This window comes from Toxotes jaculatrix, chromosome 2 (genome assembly GCF_017976425.1).
Source record: "Toxotes jaculatrix isolate fToxJac2 chromosome 2, fToxJac2.pri, whole genome shotgun sequence".
Classification (NCBI taxonomy): domain Eukaryota; kingdom Metazoa; phylum Chordata; class Actinopteri; family Toxotidae; genus Toxotes; species Toxotes jaculatrix.
The window spans coordinates 24,928,474-24,952,626 of record NC_054395.1 but is presented as its reverse complement, the minus strand read 5'-3'; the positions used below and the strand labels follow the sequence as shown (position 1 = coordinate 24,952,626).

The 24,153-nt window shown below is 43.5% G+C and overlaps 1 protein-coding gene across 4 annotated transcripts; it reads left to right on the top strand.

Annotated features, from left to right (window-relative positions):
• Positions 1 to 812: 812 nt before the first annotated feature.
• Positions 813 to 23,117, top strand: LOC121192883 (segment polarity protein dishevelled homolog DVL-1-like). Of its 4 annotated transcripts, XM_041054843.1 has the most exons (15): positions 813 to 1,221; positions 6,327 to 6,396; positions 7,971 to 8,092; positions 10,624 to 10,742; positions 14,603 to 14,741; positions 15,455 to 15,548; positions 15,704 to 15,773; positions 15,894 to 16,033; positions 16,598 to 16,674; positions 17,198 to 17,265; positions 17,435 to 17,512; positions 17,650 to 17,784; positions 18,361 to 18,528; positions 18,637 to 18,852; positions 21,020 to 23,117. In XM_041054843.1, exons 1-15 carry the CDS (start codon positions 1,052 to 1,054, stop codon positions 21,538 to 21,540), a joined length of 2,187 nt encoding a protein of 728 aa, XP_040910777.1. In that variant the 5' UTR covers positions 813 to 1,051; the 3' UTR covers positions 21,541 to 23,117. The 4 variants fall into 4 exon arrangements, with proteins under 4 accessions (XP_040910777.1, XP_040910785.1, XP_040910793.1 ...); XM_041054851.1 differs by lacking the exons at positions 813 to 1,221; positions 6,327 to 6,396; positions 7,971 to 8,092; positions 10,624 to 10,742 and adding exons at positions 13,285 to 13,319; positions 13,777 to 14,207; XM_041054868.1 differs by lacking the exons at positions 813 to 1,221; positions 6,327 to 6,396; positions 7,971 to 8,092; positions 10,624 to 10,742 and adding exons at positions 13,371 to 13,386; positions 13,777 to 14,207.
• The last annotated feature ends 1,036 nt before the right edge of the window (positions 23,118 to 24,153 follow it).

Below are 24,153 nucleotides of genomic sequence, written 5' to 3'. Positions count from 1 at the left end.
CAGCACATGACTACCACCTATTATCGTGCCTGGGGTGATCAGTCACAACTAGTAATAATGAAGCACTTAGAATCCTATGATTGATTTTTCTCTAACTGATGAATCTCTAATTATTATGACCCTCATTGGTGATTATATACAGACATATATAAAATTCATTAAGCCCTTTAACTGCCGAAAAACCATTAGCCTATTTAAATCATGAGCGCAGTTAGTGCAGCTTCTCGTTTTTTATGGTTTTCCCCAATTTAAAAAAAAAAAAAAAAAAGTATTTTTCATTATTTTATGAGATTTTAATTTTAGGATCAATTAGCTTATGGATGTATTTACTTATTATAGTCTTTGAGTTATCACAGCTGATCAGACATTTTGGCCAGGTATCCAAAATAGACCGTCATACAACATACTTTTATGTTTTGCTTTTTTTTAATTATAAGATTTTGCAATAGTCTCTAATTAATTGGATTGAATTTATTTAACAATGAGTTGAAGCGCTAACAGTTATCACAGTAATATCACGCGGTGATAACTGCTCACTGTTCACTGCAATAATGAAAAGAAGGAAACCGTATCCATGCTTCATGAAGCCCAGTCCACTTCCTCTTTGTTCCCTGTTATGTCCGTACAGTGCAGCGTACAGTGCGAGCGCGTTGTATAAGATGGACCTATAGTCCTGCGCACAGCCCAGACACACCACTAGATGACAGCACTGTCTAACCAATTAGCCTGTGAAAAAAATAGCAATAGCAATATTCCCAACTCCATATCGCAAGGATGTGGACTGTCCCTTCCTGTTTTAGTGCCGAGAGAGCCACCGTACCGACTCACACTGGAGCAGGAACACAGCCACTCATAACGCGATTATGTCTGGATTTTCGCTGTGTTTGTCAAAGACACGGAGCTTTGTTTTCCACCGTGGGTTGTACAGGTTTATGTATTAGGGAATGCTGTTATGTTATTCTACGGGTAACTGGTAACATAGCAGGCCTGTTTATTGCGCTGCCAACCCTTGTTCCTTTCCTGTGTCAATGATTGTCCTCCCCTTACTCTCATGGCGGAGACTAAAATAATATATCACATAGACGAGGAGGAGACTCCTTATCTGGTCAAGCTGTCCGTTTCTCCAGAGAAAGTCACCTTAGCGGATTTTAAAAATGTCCTCAACAATCGACCGGTCAATAGCTACAAATTCTTCTTCAAATCGATGGACCAGGATTTCGGGTAAGTGGCCACCGTCGGCGATTATTATTATTATTATTATTGTTATTATTATTGTTATTATTATTATTAGCCCGTTCGTCTCGTTCATTAGCTGTTTATTATTGCACGGTGTATTTAAACAGCTTACCACAGGCCGTAATGGGCAACATCAAACGATGCTGGCTGCAGCGTTGGTACATGTGTGCAAACTATAGTGCCATGTCTGTTTCCATGCTCCTGGCACCTGCTCATTATTACAGGCTATCCTGTGCGCAGTGGAGGAGACACATGAGTGTTTGAAGTGATACCAGATCTGTCCACAGCCCTAATGACGCAGCCCTGCATGTATTACACAGAACCAGACCCCTGCTCCTCAGAGTCAGTGTATTAACCCATAATAATATCTGTATGCTAACCAGCTGGAATATAAAATGTCAAAGCAATGTTGACAAAGAGGCCACATGTTAGTTCTCGGGTTTCGTATTGTTTTGTTTTGGTTTGTTCCCTGTGCCTGGTTACTGTAGCGTGTGATTTTCAGTATGAACCATAAGAAATGACTATGACAAAAAAAAAATATTATTCTGTTTTCAGACTCTTATAATGGCCTGGGAAGTTGTCTTTCTTTATAGACGTGTGCAAAAACACACATAATGAACTGCAGGTGAATCCCAAGGGAATACGACAACCACAAGCCAGTGACTGTGACTATTAGATGTGCAATAGTATAATCAATGTTTGCATTAACAGTAATTGCCCCAGAGGAAGAGATATGTCAAACAGTACTACATAACCATAACCTTGTTTGTTTTTTCAAAAAGACTAATTGTCGATGTAGATTAAATAATCTATGTAGAAAGGGCGGTTGTTTGACATCTCGTGCTTCACAGTCCATGAGCTACTGAATCAGGTAGGATATATAATATACAATATTGTAATTTATAATGTTCAGGAGAGTGAGAAATAAAATTAATGATTAAACTTAAAGGTATAATTTTACCACTGATTATGTTGTAGCATCAGTTATGGAGCCAGAATAGAAAAGAATAGAAAATTCTAATGGTGCATAACATGTTGAGTAAAAGAGGTTTGAAACTACTATTTTTCATAGTGAATTCTACCTCAGAAAGTCACAGGAGCTCCCTCCACTATCCACTGGATGCTGGACATTATGAATAATAGAAACATTTCCTCCCTCTTTCTCTCCTTTTTCCTCTTTGCGCTCTGTTCCTCTCTTTGTAATCTCATCCTGGTTTTCAGGAGTTACACCAGGTCTACAAAGCTCTTCGACTCTCTTGGTCAGTGAGATCTACTTGTATCAGGCCTCTGCTGTGAATGACATATTTGTGTCAGTGCCTGTTTCATTCCAGTCTGAACAGTCATACATGGGCCCACACACATTAGTATCTAGCACTGTAATCGCAAACACGATTGGAGGAAATGCAGAGGCAGGCAGTGTCTATAGAGCAGAACGTCATACATTTCTCTGCAGCCTGACCTTGTGAGGGAAGCTGGCTCTTCCTGGTGGCGGGCTAGGCTTGGTGCGCTGCTTTGTCCCCAGCCCCGGCTTCCTGCCTCTCTTGCACTGCAGGCCGGGCTGCTCGCTGGGCCTCAGGTGATCGACAAGCAGATTATGGAAACAAACAAAGCATGTTTGCTCTCACCACATGGAGACGTGGCTCCATGTTGCTGAACACACCGCTACAGTAGGCCGGCTGGCTCCTGCCTGTGCATCAACAAAGCTTGTTAAATTCAGTTGTGAATTGGACATTGTCAAACGACTGTTTTCACACAGGGCTGTTATACACCGCTTATAAAGACATCTTCATGAGCATTCCTGCCTTTGAGTTAAGGTTGAATATTCAAGCTCTGTGAGTGCCGTATGGTACTGGCACGGTATGGAAGCAAACCCAGTCAAAGGCACAGAGGATAGCAGCGCTTTGTGGTAGCCATGCTTGCTGTACTGCATACACACAGACAGTATGGCTGCTGGAGAATTAGCTAGGGAGGAATAAGACTGCTGAGCAGAGAGGGAAAACATCAAATCCCTTGCAGTTATAGACAGTGTTTGAAATGTAAATGAGCAGTCAGTGCAAGGTCCTCTGTAGTAGACCCCCTGCTGCGCAGGAAAAACCAGCCATTTTCTTATGGGATTGCTGAACTGCATTTGTACTGGCCATAACAGCTCTTTAAGCAATGGCCGCACAAATTTGATAAACGGTTTGCCCCCAAAACGCCTCAGCTTACTGCAGTGAACGTGCCATTTCAGCTCCCTTTGGAATCAGTGTAACCATGGGCTGTGGCTTTTCCGTTCACACAACAGAGCACAGAAAATTAACCGATGAATTGTTTCTTTGTGCGCATTTCATACATCAGTTGTTTATTTCCAGTCATATTCATTCATTCATCAATATTCATAAGACAGGAAGCTAATTGAGGCTGGGTTGTTTTGAAGAAACCCACTTGGCTTTTTCGGAGACTTCAAGGTGATGATATGGCGTTTTGTCATTGCCACTGGTGGTGAGTGGGTTTGAGACCTCACTATAATGCAAGTCACAGAGGCACTCTGGAGCTGAGGAAGCAGCCAAGCTGAAGGTCTGAAAGAAACAGTCTTGTTTGTGCCTCGGAAAATAGGGGGCTGGTAGGGGGATCTTTCTTCTGCCGAGGAAGTGATGCTGAGCCCCTGTATTTAGAGGACAAAAAAATCTGCAGCTTGTAGCACAAATGCACTCCTGCCTCACCTCCCTTGTTTTTGCTGTTTGAGGATGGTGACAGATTGGAAGGTTATACTGCGCTTGGGTGTCATAGCATTAACAAAAAAAAATGCTCTTACTGTGATAGTGACAATATAATATTAGTCTTGTCATGACATTAATAGATGGAAAACAGCCAAAACATCCAGACGATGTTGTTATGGTGCTGTGAAAACTGCAGGGTAACTGTATTCAATGCACCATCAACAGAATACATGCTATTATGTAGTGTTCAACATACAAAGTTGAATCGAGCTCTTTTCTGAGTCAGGCTCTCTGTTATAGTCCGTCTATTCACAATCTTATTTGACTACAAATATTTTGCTTCCCTGTTTATAGTATCATTAGCATCAGCCCACCAAAGTCCTTGGACTGCTGGCCGCTGTTGGCTCGCGTCTCTTGCCTCTGGTTTCTGGTTTAGGCTGTAACTACCCAGCCCTCCTCTGTCTCTCACAGCATAAACAAACATGTCTAATCTTCCCCAGCTACACAAATATCCCCAGCAGAGGAATATTCGGCGATCACCAGGGTAAATCTTGTGTCATTATCCTGTGAAATCTGTTAAGACTTATTTAAGCTGTCAGCTCTAAGAAGTCAGATCTGTGACAGCAGCCCACACCAGACACATGCTTCTCTAAACAGGGCTCACAGTGTGTTTGTGTGTGTGTGTATGAATGTGCGTGTCTGTGATTGTTAAGAGTAGAGGAGCGAAACTAACACTAACACGCTCCTGATATCAGATGGAAGCTGAAAAGAATGCAAGCCAAGGGTATTTCACCGCATGTTAAAGACGTCATCTGTTATCACTGGAATTGTTTCTTTTGGTTTCAGCTCTTGCAACAGACAGAGATGTTTAAGAGGTTTATTTTGCATCCCGGCCCTTTCAGAAATTGTAAAATACAGTTACATTGGTGAACTGTGTGAGTGGAACGGCCACAGCCTTATTCCTGTCAAACATTAGGAAGAAGCATTGCTGATATTTCATTTGTACGGGCCACTCCCACATCCTCACAAGTCACCTTACAGCTGGTCATGCAGCTTGAGAGAGAGGATGCAAACACTTCCTACCTAGCAAGCAGCCAGCATAGTCAGCCCTTGCCTCCCTCCCTTTTCCTCCCTAAGGTGGAAGAGGCCACAGCAGCAGGCTCTGTGGTCGTCAGTTCCAGCCACAAGGCTACGTTATCTCCGTCCACCACTCCCAGCAACACAGCTCCCACAGCAGCAGCGCACACAAAAACACCACCGGCTTGGCTAATCATTTCAGTTGCAGGGAAGTTCTGGCAAACAAGAGGTGGAAAAAGAAAGCTGTAAAGTCGCTGTCAGAGACACCCCTGCATAAAATCTTCTTAGGCTTTCCTGCTGCTCTCAAGTCGTGCCTCTCCCTTTTCATGTACTGTGTTCAAAGCCAAGAGGCTAATATGAGATCTCCAGAGTTTCAGAAATGCATGGTTATACCATTTCTGGGAAAATCCTTTGCCAAAAAAAAAAAACAAAGAAACAAACATCATACATAAACATATAGAGGGATTTATAATGGAAGCTGGTAAATACATCAGGATGTTTTAGCCCCATGTGTGTGTCAGTGTGTAAGGTGTTACCCAGCTCATCTCCTACCCCTCAGCAAGCTTCGGGCTTGATCTATGTGACACGAGCCTAGCAGGTGTGGTGACTGCTTGCTGCTGAACTCTGTCCCAGCAGGTCAAAGGGTAACTGGGAGGTATTTTTGTAGGGAATTTACAGCCAAAGACGACCACACTGAGGGAGGCTCACACACTAGATCACTCTATTAATACACGCTCCTGTGCCTTGATGCCGTGTTGCCGCAGCTACGAGGCTTTTACTACCCATACACCTATCTATCTGTCTATCTGTCTGTCTGTCTGTCTGTCTGTCTGTCTGTCTGTCTGCCTGTCTATCTATCTATCTATCTATCTATCTATCTATCTATCTATCTATCTACCTACCTATCTACCTGAAATGGATCATTGTGAGACATGCACACCTGTGAAGGCTTACTGTTTACTATAGACCTGTTCATTACTGTTTTATGGCCCTATCCTTGCCAGGTTGAGCAGCCAGCCTTTATCACATCATTGTGCTTAGTGTAACTGGACAGACAGCCAAGATGTCCATAAATCACTGATAGAGACATCACCGCTGCTCGTTGAGCTCAGCAGTACTAGCAGGGGTGCAAGGCTGGTTGAAAGCCATGTGGAAAATGTGACTTAGAAAGCGTGAATGTCTCTCAGTGTGTGTCAGCTATGCAGAGAAGGGAAGTGTCTCTAGGCTGTGCTGTACTGTGCTGTGTTGTTGAGCCGACTCTGTGTCCTTCTCCCGGTCGGTTAGCCTGACTGTCTCTGTCTGCCTGTTCCCCAGGGTTGTCAAAGAAGAGATTTCCGATGACAACGCCAAGCTGCCCTGCTTCAACGGGAGAGTAGTGTCCTGGGTAAGTGAGATGGATGGTACACCCGTGCTGCCCCTCTCTCCTGGCTGCTTTCCTGGCCGTGCAGCCTCAGCTCTAACCAAAGATATGTGGAGCACTCATGGATCATGTAAATGTGGCCATGTAACGCCTCCACAGTGCTTTTTAAACACTCTTCACCTTGAGCTCTCTGTTCAGCAGCATTGTATAGGTGTGAGTGCTTCCATTAGATATCAAACTTAGCCACTGTTACAAAATACAATCAGAGGCGGCAGAGTTTGATGCTAAAACAAGAAGTAATACCATCTAGTGTGACCTAGCAAATGGATGCTGCTCTATTGACTTCAGGAGATTTATAGTGTTTTGTAATTACAGGAGATAAACACTGCTGTGACACCAAGTTTCCCTATGGGGACAATAAAGTTTGTCAAATCAAATCAGCCTGTCATGTTAGAGGCACATTTACATCTCAATCACAGTTTTATCGTAGGGCACAGAAGCTCTGGTTTTACTGTAAATACTGATGATAGACTAAGAGCGTGGATCTATAAATTAGCTTGACAGGCTGTTCATTTAATCTATGTGGGGGCAGAATCAGCCGCACAGTGGTGGCTGTAGAGCTCTGAGGGACTGTCGTGCTCAGTATCACTTAAGTATTCTAGATACTATCTAACTTGGTCTCCCTAGGTGGTGGTCTCACTATGCCACGCTGCTGTTCAACACGCATTTGGCCCAAATTTATGCATCTTTATGTTTCATTTGCATCTGGTTTAGCAGGATTACTCTTTACTCAACACAACACTACAGAATTTTAAATTTGAAAAGGCCACTGGTATGGGATCAGGAATCAGCATCGCAGATAAAAAGTTGCACCAGTACATCCTTAAAGTAACTATGGAGGTATTTTTCCTTAATGTTACTGTTAAACGCGAAAAGACATTATTTATGTTAAGTGGTTTTCCATAAATCAAGACAACTGAGGACCAGAGCAAAATGTGCTCATTCATAGTGTGTTTCGAACAGAAAACCAGACACAGCACGCAGACGCAGAAGGTGATGGAAACTGCAGAAATACTTTAAGTCTTTGTAAAAGTAGCCAACAGGGTTCATTTAAGAATCCAGTGACACCATAGTGACACTCATAAATCCCCAAGCTTGCATTAGAATAATCATAGCCCATACAGTTGTTAGTCTTTCCACGGCTGCCTGCTTTAACTTTCATTATTCTGGCTCAGATGAAAGGAGAGTCGCTGTATCTATGGGTCATTGTACATCATCCTTTGTACTGACACTCAAGTGTGTAAAAGCAGTGTGGTCTTTTAAGTTTCTGTGTCGCTCGCTGTTTTTCTCAAGTTGTTTATGCGCGGCCACCAGTCATCTCTAGGCCTCTTTTTCAGCATCTCATTTCGTAGCCTTTCCTCATGTGCACTTGTACATAAGATATGTCTGTCTCTGTGTGGCAAAGTCTGTTGAGGTTGTTTTTGATCTTCCCCCTCCACGCTATGGGGCCTGTATCATTCAACTTAATATTTATCATTGCATATGTTTCTCTCAGTGCTGAATATGTATGGTCCTTTTCTTCAACCTCTCTCTCTCAGCTGGTCCTGGCAGAGAGCACCCATTCTGATGGAGGATCTCAGTGCACAGAGAGCCATCCAGAACTGCCCCCTCCTCTTGAGAGAACAGGGGGCATCGGCGACTCACGCCCCCCCTCCTTCCAGTAAGTAGGCTCATTACTGCTTTTCATATATGCACAATTGCACACACACCTGCATGTAGGAAGGCGTATTCATGCACACAATCCTGTGCACCGGGTGACCTTTTTATTTCACAGCGTGCCATATGTGCTAATCAGAATGTGGATTGCTCATCAGAGAGATTCGTCATCAGGCTCGTATGGGAGGTGTGGGTGTTCTATACGCCTGTGTGTGAATATGGCATGTACTAAAGCTAAAGAGTGGGAACATGCATGAGCGTGAGTGGTTTTCCCACTTATGTGTATGTTCCCTCCCGTCCACTCAACCATGGAGTTTGGCGTTAGTCCGCTCATTTATATAAACATGATGCGTACGCCGCCAATGCTGCTGATTCTTGAAATAGCCTTCACAGCACAAACATCTTCAGGCACATACTGGCACTCAGTGAGGCTCATTGTGTGCAGTCACTCAGAGCATTCATCCATACTCAGTTAATAAAGGCATATGCGGTTCAAAAAGACACTGGTGCCTAAAAGCTCAGAAATGGAGGTTTTCTCGACAGGCTGATCACGGTTACCTGATCCCAGACTTTGACTTCAAACTGGCAGATTAGAGAATATCGCTGCACTTGCCAAGGAGACGTCCCAAGCTAAATATAGCTGGAAGGGCTGGGGGCAGTGGGGGCGAGGGTTGGTTGCCATTGCAGTGCTAGAGCAATATGACTGAGGCTCTATATTGAGAACAAGCAATCTGTCATGTCTCTGTGTATCTCTTTATCCAGTGTTTGACATCTCAGCTCGCTTTTGCCCTCTATGGGCTGCTCCCCGCTGTTTGGCTGTCAGCTGTCCTGATGATTTTATTGTTCCCGGCCAGCTTTCACTAGGATTACTGCCACCTTGTGGAGTGAAAGGAAAGTGTGACCGCCCCCTCACCCCCACGTCATTTCTCCCCGCCCCCTCCCTCACTCTCGCTTTCTGTTTCCCTCTTTGAGTCAGACAGGCAGGCCTTTCTCTCAGAGAAGCAGCGTGGTGAATTCCCTATAGCGAACCTCCTCTCTTTCTGAAATGAATCCAGTCTTCCACCCTTTACCACTCTCTGTAAATAGCTAGAATATTATTACCACTTCATTTTCTCTTTGTGCTTTATTCATGCATTTCATGTGTTTGCCGGTGTGAATGGCTCTATTTGATGAACACACAGAATAGGTGTTTTGGGCTGAGAATGGACACAACTGATGTGCTTCTGCCTGGTAATCCGGATTAACGGACATTAAAAGCACCCATCTCCATTTCCCAAGAGGGAGGGGGTGGCGATTGGTAGCAACGAAGGGGCGGGGGGGCGGTGGGTGGGAGAATTGAAAGGGGGTGGCATTTGTTCACAGCTGCAGCCTAGCGCCTTGGATAATCTCCCCCCCAGATCAGCCGCCCGGCTGGTCAGCAGCCATTGACAGCGAGGCAATCGCTACCAATAGAAATGCATCCAAACTATGCATCTTCAGTGATATTTGCATACATGCACTGACCTGCGCTGGTGAAGCACGGCCCAGGTGCACCCATTAGTACTCCGTAGCAGAAGCGTGTAAGCATGCCTCATTGAGCACTTTATCCCGCTGAGTGAACACAGCAGACGCAGCATCCTGTCTGCCGTTGTGTTTTTCATTTGCACTGATCATCCATGCATTGCCACTGAGGTGTGTGAGAACATTTTCTAAAACATTGCAGGGTAATGTTTGTGCTTTATTCCTCTTTTGCTGTGTTTATGCACCACGAATATGACACTGTTTATATATGAGCGCTGCCATTCGAGCGGGAGTGTGTATGAAAGCATGAATGCGAGTGTGATTATTTATACAGGTGTAAAGGTACATGTTGCGTACATGCCTAAGCGTGTGTGACAGACTGACAGGGCTGAGTAGAGTTCTCACCAGCTTCAGGTTTCCTGGGTGCCTGGTAGCTGTGTAAGTCCCTTAACCTTGGTGCCCGAGGCCACAGCGTCTCCAGCCCTCTGACAGAATAACAATCTGCCCTCCAGCCCTTCCAGAACCCCCAGACTCCTCCCAGGCCTCAAGTACACAGGCCGGCTTATTGCTCAGCCCACACCTGATCTGCCACTTTGCGCTTTTTTATGCGATCTGTCACTCTCCCCTCTCTGTCTCTCTCCCAATCATGCTCCAGGCACCATCTGGGCTTTCAATAGGTCTCATTAATGCAAGTATTGTCCAGAATGGCTCCCTCTCAGGGTATCTGGTCATTAATGACACTTAGTGAAAAACACATCACATACCGCAGAACAATGAAGCTGCTATTTTGGCCAGAGGGATTGAATTTGAAACACAGCCATAATATGAGTTCCATATTCCCCTAAGGCTGAATGGAAGGAAAACTGACATTATAACAGACAGAAGTATATTGTAGCTGGGGATTATGTTCGGGAGTGTTGGTCACAGGCTGGCAAGAGAATTAATTTGAAAGACTTTCTGCGAGGGAGACGAAGGAGTGTGTGTTTTGTACATCATTATGATTCTGACTGAAGTTTTCCGATGTGTGTGTTGCAGCGCCAATGCGGTGAGCAGTCGAGATGGCCTGGACACCGAGACGGGCACAGAGTCCCTCCTGAGCCACCGCAGAGAGCGCGAGAGAGAGCGCGCACGGAGGAGAGCTCGAGAAACGGAGCGTGAGTATTATCAGCAAGGAACAGATGGATCCTTAAAATGCAATTATCTTGTCATTTCCAAGTTATTACATTTCAGTGCTTCTTACTTTCCTACTCTGCACACGTCACTCAGCACCTAAAAAAAACAAAAAAAACAAAGCAGACAGGCAATAGACATGTACAAAAAAAAGGGCCCTCAGGGATCACATGGTGCCTGGTGCACTTTAGCTGTGTCAGACCGAGAAAAACACACAGATATCTAAGTTCTCAGGAGAGTGAAGACAGAAAGAAGTGAATAAGTTCACTGTATGTCAGAGTTTCTGGAATCCACTGTCTTGCCCAATAATCGTCCTTCTGTTTCCTGTATGTGGCTCAGGTTTACGGTCAGAGGCTCTTTTCCACTTGGTCGTCACAATCTTATACAAGTATTATACCCTGTCAGAGGACACTAGCGTTTTGTGAAACGTCAGAGAAGAGTCTGTTTCAGCTATTGTTCAGTTATAAATCCTGCCGTTCACAGTCTACCTGGAAAAGAAATTGTTAAGATCCAGATTTTAAAACCGCCTGAGAACCGTTATCAAGTGCATACACATCTGCTTTATTGTTTTGGCATTTGTCTGAAGCAATTTCTATTAAAATCACTTTGGTTGGAGGAAGACTGCTTTCTTCCTGATCCTTCAGAAGAACTGCTCCGCCTGCTTTACAGTCTCTATTTTTAATATGAGAGCCTGACAGCCAAAATCACATGTCTGCGCTGTCCACAGCGGAGAACAGGGTATACTGGTGCTACAGGAAAAGGTGTGTTTTGTTATCAGGATAATCAAACCTGCAGTATTTTGAGAGATCCGCTTCATTCTATTCCTGTCCTCACCACACAGACATTTTGGCAAAATTAATTGGCTTTATGGCAGGAAGTGATAAAGAAGCAGCTTCTGATGCTCACAGTCTGCTGTTGTTTTCACTCACAGCAAAGCCAGTTGTCTCCCTCTCTGTCTCTCCTCCCCTCGTCCTCTCTTCACAGCAAGCCTGGCCCTTTGTATCCTGCGCTCCAGGCTCATTAACCAAATACTCATTAATTTATGTGGTGCAATTAGTATCACAGAGTACGGCATCAGGTTGGGGTTGTAGAAAGAGCTGTAGCTGTCTCGCATGCTGGAGACAGATTTAACTTAATTCTAGCAAAATATCTGCATAATCGTATCCATTGATATCATCACGATCACACTCTTGGGGCATCTTGTGACAGTGCTTTTTATTTTGACTTGGCTCACGACATGTTGTTGGCTCTCATCGCATCAGATCCACTGCTGCTAACTGCCAGCTGCACATCTGTTGTTTTGTGGGTGATACGGAAATACCTCAAGTCTAATGAACTTTGCGTCTGTCTGCCATCCTCCTCTGTGTTTACTGACCTCAACGCAAATCAGACGCTATTACACAGATGACAGAAAATTGAGAACTGCTTAAGGATCACCTCATGTAGTCTTCTCCTCTCCTTCTTTCTCTCTCTTACACACACACATACACACACACCCCTTACTCTTGTTTCCTCACCTCGCATCTCCTCTCCTGCTAGTTTGTTAGCTCTAATTAAATGAAACCATCGGGGGAGTTGGGTGTGTCCCTTGTGGTCTACCAGCACTTTTGTTGCTCATAAATCCAGCAAGCAAGGCCCAATGAAATGTAATTCAATTTGGCCCAGTGCTTGCTGTCACAATCACATGGCCTGGATGTAAAGGCATATAAAGTAGGAGGCGGTAGACCTGCCTCTTTACCTCGCTGCCTGCAGCATCAGCAGCAGCAGGAATTCCCCTGTCACCTTATACACACGCTTCAAGTGATTCTGTCTCTGTGTGAATGCGAGCTGTTTTACAGTGATCACTTAAATCGCTGGACCCTGGTAAACACATCCCTGGTTATTATCTGTCTGCGCTGCAGCGTTTGAGAGTGAATGGATGAATAATGTAGCAGTTGAAAATTTTAGGAGGGTGAACAGGTGTAAGACCCCGAGGGCAGCATAGGGTTATGGGATAAGATCTGTTTCGAGGCCGCCAGGTGCTGTGCATCTGAACCTGTTGTAAGACAAGACTCTGATATTCAGTTATGACACTGCAGCGGAGAACATTTAATACCCGACAAAGATAAAAGCATTGCCTCTGCATTAAGCATCATGCTGTCCAGCGCTGTCAGGATTTCAAGGTTGAGGTCAAAGAAGACATGGCTAAGCCAGAGCACTTATGCTTGTGTTAAAGTATTAAAACAGAACACAAAAACAGCTGGCGAACTGAAACTGTCCTCCTCATTTATGAAAAGTGTCTTCAAATCATGTTTTGTCATGCGATGCTGCTGAAAATGCTTGGCCTTTTAACAACATGATGGTGTTTTCACCTGAGGCAGTGATGGTAGAGGACAGCATATCATCTCAAATCCCATATTATCGCTCGCTGTTTCGGAGAATACCATCGTCTGATTGGTCGGGGACAGATTACCAGTCATTCTATAGTTACGTGCCATGGGAGGGAGGGAGGAGGCAATACTTTCTCCTGACTCTCAGCTCAGTTTCTCTGTGCGTTGGATGAGAGCACACTGTCGTCCGTGGTGAGAAGGATTTGTTGTCTTATATCCACTGATGGAAACTGACTTTTGAATATGTCATATGAGACAGGTGATTTTATTTTGTGGTTAGTTTAATGCAGGTCATTTTTTTCTGTCACTTATTGAAAGTTGGTTTAAAAAAATAGGAGGACTCTTGTTTTGCAGAGAGGAGTCAGTGTTCTTTATTTGTTGTAAGCTTTTGAAGTGTGATGTTGTTTATGTAACGTTACCCACCAGTAGGGAAATAATCACTTTAAAATGTTACATTGACTTTTATCTGATGAGCAATTTATCTGTTAATTTATTTCCTTTAAAGTGTCACAACTTTTGAAAAGGTCACAAATACTTTATGTCTAAAGATGTGTAGTGATTTTGCTCTCACTTCTTGTTTTTGTACTTGCCACGCTTCATAGAGTATCTTTATGCTTATTTCCTATTTTTGTCACTGCCTCTATTGTAGATAAGCTGTGAAGCCTGTCAGCAGCCAGCCGGTGGGCAGAGACTGTCTGGGGCTCTGTCTGGGGTTTTAGAGAACGACTGGCACAGACGGGCCGAGCACAAAGACACAGATTTCAGTCTGACTCGGTGAACCTGCACACTTGTGTTTTTTTGTTTTTCCTGGCGTGGCAGTCATGGCAGTCGTGGGAGGACATATGTTTGAGTGAATCCTCTCACTGGATGTCATGTCCCTCTGCTGATTGATTGCTTATGTGCAGTAGTTCAGCTTTCATAAGCGCAACTTCTGGGCGGAGCTAGCAATGGGAACGACCACATTGCTGGAATGTTTTGCTTGCTCTGGGCGAATACGCTGGCTGCCACGCCCTCTTCGCCTTATGAGACCTTTCCAGCCAATCCGCTGTTACCCTGAGACAGCACCACCACACTGGCAATGTACGTATGGAGATGGACAAGGTAGCAGTACTCTGCTGGGAATTTTGCTACTTGGGACACAGCTTTGTCTTATCTTTCTGTTAGGAGGGGAATTTTTGCAAAGCTGCGTGCTGTAAGGCACTGTACTGAAAATAAATCTCAAATAGCTATATTCATTTTTCTATGACTATTTCTTTATATTGTTGATGGAATTATTTATATCCCATTCGCTGTTGATCTACTGTAAGATCTGATTGAAATCCCACTTCTGCTTTTCAGTTCATGTTTTCATTGATGACAAAATCTTGCATACAAGTGCTGCCCTCCCGGTTGCTCCCTCTCGCTCTGATATGACCCACAATGAACAACATGACCTCCCGTCTGACTCACTGCTGCTCTGCTCTTTCTCTCTCCAGTCCCTCGCATCAACGGTCACTCTAAATCAGAGCGCACTGCGAGGGACTCAGCCATGGGTTACGACAGTGCCTCAGTAATGAGCAGCGAGCTGGAGTCCAGCTCATTTGTTGACAGTGAAGAAGATGAGGATGCTAGCAGGTAACATACTACTTCACATCAAAATGTATCTCGGCTACATCCAGACTCTTAAATCAGTAGTTTTTGTCTGTTTCTGTTTTTTGGTTTATTAAAAAAAAATACAATATCTACAATAAACTCTCCAAAGTGCTGATTCAATGCTACAGTTGTTTTTAAGTTGTAGTAGGTTACAATGATTTTTGAAACTTTTTTGCTTGACATTTTTTGACGTATTTTTGCACTGGTTGTGGCTGAACCACCATTAATTCAGGATACAAATACTTTAAATCAAAATCCGCTACAGAATTTAATCATATTAAGTTAAATATCAACCAGCAGCACAGTATATGTAATGTTAGTCAGCTCTTTTTTTCAGAACAAAATAAAGCAAATTGTAGACACTGAAAGATTATTTTGTAGATTCAATTTGCAACTGTAATAACGTTTAACAGCACTACAAACTTCAGGTATCAAAATAAATGAATTGAATTATTGTAAAGTATCATTAAATCGTACTGCAAATATTTTATTTTGTCTGCTTCCTGTATACACATCTACACAATGTTTGCACTGCAAGAAAATGTATTCACCATGTCAACTCATTTTTAGCGGGTTATGTGCTTAGTATAAATACATCAACTTTTTACACACCCCCTGTCCATTCTCTGCTTTGTCTCCTCTTTCTTCCTCCATTCATACCTTCCTTATTTTCCCCCTCTCCTTCTGTGTTTCAGGCTCAGTAGCTCCACGGAACAGAGCTCTTCCTCACAGCTGATGCGCAGACACAAGCGCCGCCGACGGAGGCACAAAGTGGCCAAGATAGACCGGGTGAGCGCCTTCAAGACACATCACGTCACTGTCACTGCTGAAAGTGAAATTGACGTTGAGTGTGAGAAACAGATGAGAGGGCTGATTGCTATAGACTTTATGCCACTTTGACTATACTTTGCTTCACGTATGATATCCCCTTTCTCCTTTTCCAGTCTTCATCCTTCAGCAGTATCACAGACTCCACTATGAGCCTCAACATCATCACAGTCACACTCAACATGGGTATACATTATACTTACATGACTGGAATGTTTATATCAGAATTATAATTATAATTTTTAATCTATTCGCATGACTATTATAATGTTTGTGCTTAGTACTTCTCTGCTTTCTCCCTGACAGAGAAGTACAATTTTTTGGGTATCAGTATTGTCGGTCAGAGTAACGACCGGGGGGATGGCGGCATCTACATCGGCTCCATCATGAAGGGGGGAGCTGTGGCTGCTGACGGCAGAATAGAACCTGGAGACATGCTCCTCCAGGTACACTAGTGAATGTATCCAAACTTGCAAATTATCACTTGACATTTGGTATTTTTATCAGCATGCATTTTTGTGGTCGATATCAGTGTTTGGTTTAACGATAACACCCATGCTGCTGCCGTTTTACGGTGTGAAAGCTGAACATTGCGTGTTATTATCTGACATTTTGTGGTTTATTAAAAACCGCTTCTGTAATGAGGCTTTTTTGTTGTAGAAGTTTTATTTGCATCTCCTTTTCCTTCCTGTTATTGCCTCTGTTTTGATCTCTGTGTGGCAGAGGGCTATGGCTCCAGCCGCTGTAAAATACATGATGGCTGATTACAATTTGCTGCTGCACCAACACACACAATATAGGACGACTGTGTATCCCACTGAAAGTAGTTTAGGATTTGCAGGCATCTGAGGGCCTAAGAGATTAATGTATGCACAGCACAAGTGGATAAACACATTTGAGTCCTCTGGAGAGATTCAAAATAATAATTTAGTCATGAAAACACAATGTATAATTAACATATGCAATTTGATGCGGTGAGTTAATTATATAGCTTGTTGTCTGTCAACCAGGTGAATGACGTAAACTTTGAGAACATGAGCAATGACGACGCTGTGAGGATTCTCAGAGAGATTGTTTCCAAAACTGGGTAAGACCATTAAACTTGCTCAGACCAATTTTTGAGCATTCGGGATTATTTAAATCTCAGCTGCAGATCAGATTGAGACCATAAGCTACTGCATGTAAGGTGTAGTTTGACATTAAATCAGATAGGGTGCTTTTTGGGTGTTCAAAAGATTTAAAGGAAAGGCTACAGAAAAAAAAGCGTGGTGATGACACTACTACTGTCTAGTATGAATATGCAGATTTTCTTGTGGTGTCAACTTGTGTTTCTTTGTGGTAAATACTTTCCACTGAAAACAGCGACCTTGCCGCTAACTTGATGCATGAAACAGAAAAACTGGGAAATGTCATTCAGCAATTTCACACATCTGACGTCCGTGTGCTTCTATGTGGTTTATGATGCATAGTAGACAGTTTCTGTTCACACCTGTCTGTTGCATTATTTAGCAAAATCAAACTTTGTCTTTAAAAAACTTGTGTATATTCATGTTACATATTTCTATATTCTGTATTCTTTATTTACACTTATCCTTCCTTTTCTTCTCCAGTCCTATTAGTCTTACTGTTGCCAAATGTTGGGACCCGTCTCCACGAAGCTACTTCACCATCCCCCGCGGTAAGACAAACACTAGTGCTATTTTGCGATCACATGGATACATATTTAATTCTCCTTAGCAGATGCATACTTTACCAGATCAGACTTATTTTTATTACATTTGAAGCAGTGTAGCAGATGCAGTGCCCCAAAGATTGAACTGGAAGATGGTTAAACTTTAATTTTTCAGCTGAACCAGTGAGACCGATTGACCCTGCTGCCTGGATTTCACACACAACCGCCCTGACAGGACCTTACCCTCACTATGGTAAGAACAACCAACCTCTTCCTCTGTCACACAAAATGAAACATCCTTTCTGTAGTACTTATGGTAACCTTATAGTATTTAAACAGTTCAGAAGTTCTGCTTGTCAATACTTCCTCAAACCTTTTCTTTCATCCCAGAATTTGATGACTTGCCTCTATCTGCAAGTAAAACAGACATGGCAACCATCGTCAAGGTGATGCAGTTGCCAGACTCTGGCCTAGAGATTCGAGACAGGATGTGGTTGAAGATCACCATCGCTAATGCTGTCATTGGTGAGAAAAGCTCAACTGTGTGGGCATGCACAGACTTTGTTTCTTGTAGACAAAGACTTGGAGTTTTTTTTTTTTTTCTAACTAATTTACTGTAAACTAATGCATGTAGGCTGCAGACAGACACAGGCCTGTGTTGTTTGCATACTGCACTGAACCTTGGTGCTGTTTGCGAACAATAAAGCACAATAACACCCAAAAAATAATATTAAAAAAAAGCCAATGATTTATTTGCATTTCTGAAAGTAATTAAATCTGTAATCACATAGTAGCTCTTTATTATTCCAGTATAAGTACAATAAGAAGTATTATCCTGAGTCTTTCTTTTGTCAACTCTTTCAAGCAAATTTTGGTTGTTTTTTGAACCACAAAATCTGAGGACTGAAAAATATCATGTTTAGTTTCTGCATTAACTCCACAAACTTTACTCAAAGTTCTTGCAACATTGTGCTGCTTGTCTAACTGTAGCTGCTGTGGTCACTGTGGTTGTTGTGCATATCACCAGTATTTTTAGCATCTGTTCAACACATTAGAGCAGGAGCCTACATGTCTGTGTGTGTGTGTTTGTTGCTGTGTCAGGTGCTGACGTGGTGGACTGGCTTTACTCCAGAGTAGAAGGATTCAAGGACAGGCGGGATGCGAGGAAGTATGCGAGCAGTCTGCTGAAACATGGCTACCTGAGACACACCGTCAACAAGATCACCTTCTCCGAACAGTGCTACTATACCTTTGGGGACCTCTGCCAAAGTACGGTCGCTGTCAATAATGCATCTCAATGTGCGTGACCTTTTTTTTTTATGAATAGAAGAATTGTACTCAATCTTTCCCTCTCTGGTTCTGTTTTTCTCCAATAAGACATGGCATCACTCAATTTAAATGAGGGATCCAGCGGCGGAGGTTCTGAGCAGGACACTTTGGCACCACTCCCTCCTACCAGCAACCCCTGGCCCCTGGGCGGGCAGCCATTCCCCTACCCTCCCTTTCCCTCCGCACCCCCCAGCTTCCCGCCAGGATACTCAGACCCATGCCACAGTTTCCACAGTGGGAGCGCAGGCAGCCAGCACAGCGAGGGTGAGCAATGAGAAGGAGGGGCAAGACTGGCTGTTTGAGTTTTCCATCAGCCTTTCTTTAATTAATGGTTTAATTTGACTCAACATGCAACATGACATTCCTAATCTAAGTATTCCTGACATATGACGTCAGTATTAACACAAATGTCTGACTCACGCTAATGTTAGCTTTTCTGGCTCTCTGGGCAGGAAGATGACATTGAATTGCATTTTCATTAATTGAATATGTGTATTCTAAAACACGTCCTGTATTGTCAAGGTCAATCATGAGCATCTTGAGTCATGCAGCGGACAGCTCTGCAGTACTGGGTGTGTACTCAAAAAAAAAAAAAAAAAAAAATCCAATCAACCATGTGATCACAAATCGCCAGCTTGAAATGATCAACACCGAGTCCATCCCTCTCCATCAGTTCTCTAGTGATCTTTTGTTTTCATTTTGAATCAATAGTGCTTTGTGTGGCTGCTGCATGGTTTTTGATATCTGCATTGAGGGAGAGTGGAGAACAAGGGGGCTTTACACATTAGTGGGTGGCCGTGATGGTGTGGCAGTAGTATACATTTGAAACCAGGCAGTCCAGACAGATAATGGTAAGTTTCATGTTACCATCTGTCGGTCTAATTTTCATTGTTTTGAGTGATTCATCCAGACATCGTCATGCCTTACTTTCAGCTGGTTGTCATTCTTTCATTTGGTTGATGTGTAACCATCGGAAGGACAGAGATGACGAAGAATAGTCATGAGATGTATTTCATATGAATTAAACTTGTAGTGTGGTTTCTTTTGGCACTCCCAAACAAGTGTTTGTTGTTGATGATGTGTCCTGCCTGTTTGAATGTGTGCATGAGTGCATTTTTGAGCGGCAATTTCTCTATAACTTGAATATTATTTAGTTGTATGACAAGAACAGGACTTATAACAGACATGGGTGTAATATAAGTTATGAGCTCATGGTCCAGACGTAGAAAGGTACATTAGGTAGTGTGGGAAGGGCTGGGCTGGTAGGTGTGTGTAATTCTGTTGTTCCCTCTGTTTCTGCTGGGCAACGGTAGACTGAAGGAGGAGGTAGTCCCAGGACACTGGGGGAACCGGTAAGCCTGCTAACGCCCCCCCCCCCGCTGCTCTCTTTCCTTTTGCTCTCTCTGTCTCACCATTGATCCTCTTGATTCTTATTCTTTCCCTCCTCTCTTTCTATTGTGCTCAACATTCTCCACCTATCATACCGTAGCTTTAAGGTTTTCTTTTTTTTTCCCTCCGCCCGTCCCATGCGTCTTCTTTCGTCCGTTTGTATCCTGTGTGTGACTCTCCTGACAGTCCATTCTCCCTCTCTGCACCTCTGGGCATGCATTCGTACTGTGCTGGGAGGTGCATGATGCAGGATGATCACTCCGAGGCTTGTGCTATCATTCCCACCGACAGGGGGCGATCATGCACCACTTTACCCAGTACTGTTGGGCTCATTGCGGAAGGGGAGGTGTGGGATGTTTGATTTTGCAACAGTGTGGTACACCTCTATCAGTATGACAGTGTATTACCAGCACTAAGACATGACACTAACCTAGTTTTAAAACAAAAATTACAGTGTGAATGAAATAACCTCCTGAGATAAATCAGTTGTGTTACTCAACATTACCCACAGAATGCTGTGTAGCAGTGTCTTTCTGATGCTGGTGTATCATTGGTGCTGGTGTATCGTTTATAGCTCTAATCTGTGAATGTTTCAGTGTTTGTATGAACATCAGACGAAGCCCATGGGATTAGTTGCTGCACGTGGAATTTGGAGGAGAAACCTTTGAGATGATCATGTTTGCCCTTGACCCTTGACTCTCGCTAGATTGCATAAGAAAATAATTAGTCACACCTTAAACAAAGTGCAGCAATATATTTAAAAACTGCAATACATTTTACTGCATAAAATTCACAAGAGAAGCCCTTTCACCATACAACATGTTGTCTGATGTATGATGTCTGTAGCAGTTCATGAAGGCTTCATAAAGCTTTTACAGTATGTTTTGTTTAATGTGTGACGTTCATGTCAATCAGTAGCAAAACCGAGTTGTTCTAAATCAGCTGTAGCTGATGAGCTGGTGCTGCTGACTGTGTATTTATCGTTAAGTGTACTTTTTATGGTAGAAGGCCAAGCTAAAATGTTTTTTTTTCCTCTCAACAGGAAGCCGAAGCAGTGGATCCAACCCCAGCGCAGGCAAAGGTAGACGCTCCTCCCGACCGGAGAAGGGTCAAAGGTCAACATGCAGCGAATCAGAGCCCGGCATCCGTGGAGGGAGGCGCGGCGATAGGTCCGCCAGCCAAATGAGCCACCATAGCCACGCCGTCTCGAGTCACAGCCACACCCGATCCAGTCTCAGTCACAGTCAGTCACACAGGAGCCACTCTGTCTCACAGAACAGCCACCCCTCCTTCACCTACAGCCACGCCCCGTTCACCCAGCCAGCTCCAGGCTCCTGTGCCCAGAGCGAGCGAAGCCATGCCTCCTCCTACGGTCCCCCAGGCTTGCCTCCTCCTTATTGTCTGGCCCGTCTGGCCCCCAAAACCTCAGTCAGCAGCAGCACGCCCCCTGGAGCCCCTCCTGGGAGAGAGTTAGCAGCCGTTCCTCCTGAGCTCACCGCCAGTCGCCAGTCCTTCCAGCATGCTATGGGCAATCCCTGTGAGTTCTTTGTTGACATCATGTGACAGGACAGTGCCTTCAAAACTCATCGAGCACAAAACAGTTCTCCCTGAACCCATCCACCCCCTTCTCTCTTTCCTCTCAATCTTTTGCCTCTAACCGTCTCTGAGTTCAGAATGTAGACGCTGACTGGTCCCCACTTACCCCCCGCTATCTGTCAATCCCTCTGATGTCCGTGCAAAGGATTATAGGCAGCAAGAGCACAACAGGAGGCAGTCCTCTCACACATACAAACACGGGTCCTCTGTGGCTGAAAAAAACCCTCTTTTGTATTGACGTGACGTGTACAGTTTGTGAAATGTGAGTGGTGTTCAGTGTGGTGATTCTTTAAAGCTGCCACGCAGACATTCTCTCGGGAGTGTGTACTCTACGTAGGATAATTTCTGTTCTGCAAGACCTTTAAGCTGGCTGGGCCTGGATCTCAATCCCCCAGACCCAGACCAACACCCACAGCCCGCACTTAGGAACTTTTCTTTGGGCCTCGAACTTGGACTGGATCTCCTGGCTCTTATCTGTGCATACTGGTAAAATTTATGTCATTACACCAAACAAATGGCCCCATTTCCTTTATGCTGTGGCTCTGCCACCAGCATATTTAAGCTTTCACCTGCCAACTACTAAACATTAACCTTGATCAGTTCACAAACCGTGCATTTCTTCAACTTCATAAGGGAGACCCTGTAGCCAGCCACTAGTTTAACTAGGCTGCATATTGCATGACTGTCTCAACTGCTTTAAAGAAAAGAAATTTTATTAATACGTTTTGTTTAAAGTATTACCATTATTGGAGGGAGAGGTTACCTCTTGCCAATGTTCTAAAGGAAGAATCCATACACTGGATGATTTTTGTGATGTTATTTATGTGATCATATTGCATTAATGGTGTCATATTTTGTCTAAGACAGCTGACAGACAATCAGACATCCCCCCCTTTGTGAATCAGTTGCCAGTTTTCACTGTCCTAGCTGTGCTTTGTCGAATGTACCATTATTCCCGTCAGCGATTAAACCCTGACACTCATAACGCGGTTTAAACACTTTTAAGTGAATGAACTTACAAACAGGATTGCAAACAGTGGATACCCACCACAGCAGTGAAAACAAACTGAAAGGGTTGACATGAGACACACCGGTTTGCTGAAAGCACCATTGCTGTCTCCTTCGTAGTAGCGAGTGTGAGCTTCGATAAAAGTCAGTGAGTTAAAAGCCAAAGCCTCACATTGTGTGGTGGATATGTAGAAGCTGTCTATGATGTAAATCTCTTTATGATGTTCATCAGACACTTCTCATTTTATCATCTTCAGAGTGACTTCATGGGGAATCCTGGCCTTCAGGTTCTTATATCCTTGCAAAACAGCGGCAAACCCCTGTTGTACCTACCTAAAAAACGAGGGGAATAACACACACACACAGATTAGTTTTATGAGCACTTTTCCATTTTGTCTCTCCCTCCCTTTAGTATGAAACACTGTTTGCAATCAAAGCTTTCTCTTTAATTTTGTTTCTTTACAAAAGAAGAATAAATTGTACATAGAAATTTATTATATATATGAATAAAAATATATATGTTCAAAATTCTGTCGCATTCACCTGTAATGTTTTATTAACTTATGCTAAAATATACTTTTTTTTAACAGGGCCACTAGATGGAGACATCAGTGTCTCATTAATTCCTGCTTACCCTATTTACATGATAAGTTTTACATATAAAATGTATGTTGGAAACTACTGCAGTCAGTAACTGTCAGTCACTGAGTAGGTGGTCATGTTCTTGAGATCTAGATGACTTTAAAAATTACAGATGAACTGTAAACAGTAAAATATCAACACTGCAGCAAATGTGTCAGTTGCGCTTTGTTGGCTTTCACGCTTAGCAGTTAAAACCTCTGAGTGGAACTTCCGAACACCAGCGCTGTTGCGTGTACTTTCCCAGTGGGCAGACGTTACTCTAACAAGCTCAGCTCAAACTAGACTCATACAGACCCCCTGTCTGTTTGACCCACCAACCACAGACGTTAGACAACATTAGAGACTCACCCCCCACTCACCCCACACAAGAGGACGCATTGTCAGAAGTTTGTCAGGAAGGAAGTGATGTCAAAGCCTTTATAACAACGCCCTCGCCTGCGGAGGCAGATTAAAAACTATACTAGAGAAGAAGCAGCCCCCACGAGAGATCACCTGCATAATGCATAACGATACAGTAGTCTCAGAATGACGCTGGCTTGTGTTACAACTGACATAGTTGCAGTTTGACTCTCACCTACACATGCAGATAAACATACACACACGCACTCATTCATTTACCAGCAGAATGAATATCACTACACTACTTACCAGACTATTCAAAAGTATTTCCCAAGTCAGTATGTTAATTGAGCCATGGGGTTTACTGTGACTGTGAAAAGCTGACTTTTTAGGGGGAGGCTGATGGGTAAGTGTAGGAAGTGTTTCTTGGCCGAGGAATGTGTAGGCAGATGAGGTTTACTTTTGACATCACACTCTCATGTAACATGCATATGCTCTTAAAGGGCGAATTATGGTGGGCTGACAACGATGCCTTTGACAAAATGTCAAAGGCAAAATGAACGCCAAAGGTTGTTCATAATACATTAATAA

What these genes read in the sequence shown, in the direction of transcription:
- LOC121192883 (XM_041054843.1), top strand. Translation starts at nt 1,052, where the DNA reads ATGGCGGAGACTAAAATAATATATCACATAGACGAGGAGGAGACTCCT. An exon ending in TCGATGGACCAGGATTTCGG is followed by an intron (nt 1,222 to 6,326) that starts GTAAGTGGCCAC and finishes CCTGTTCCCCAG; the next exon opens with GGTTGTCAAAGAAGAGATTT. An exon ending in GAGAGCTCGAGAAACGGAGC is followed by an intron (nt 10,743 to 14,602) that starts GTGAGTATTATC and finishes TTCTCTCTCCAG; the next exon opens with TCCCTCGCATCAACGGTCAC.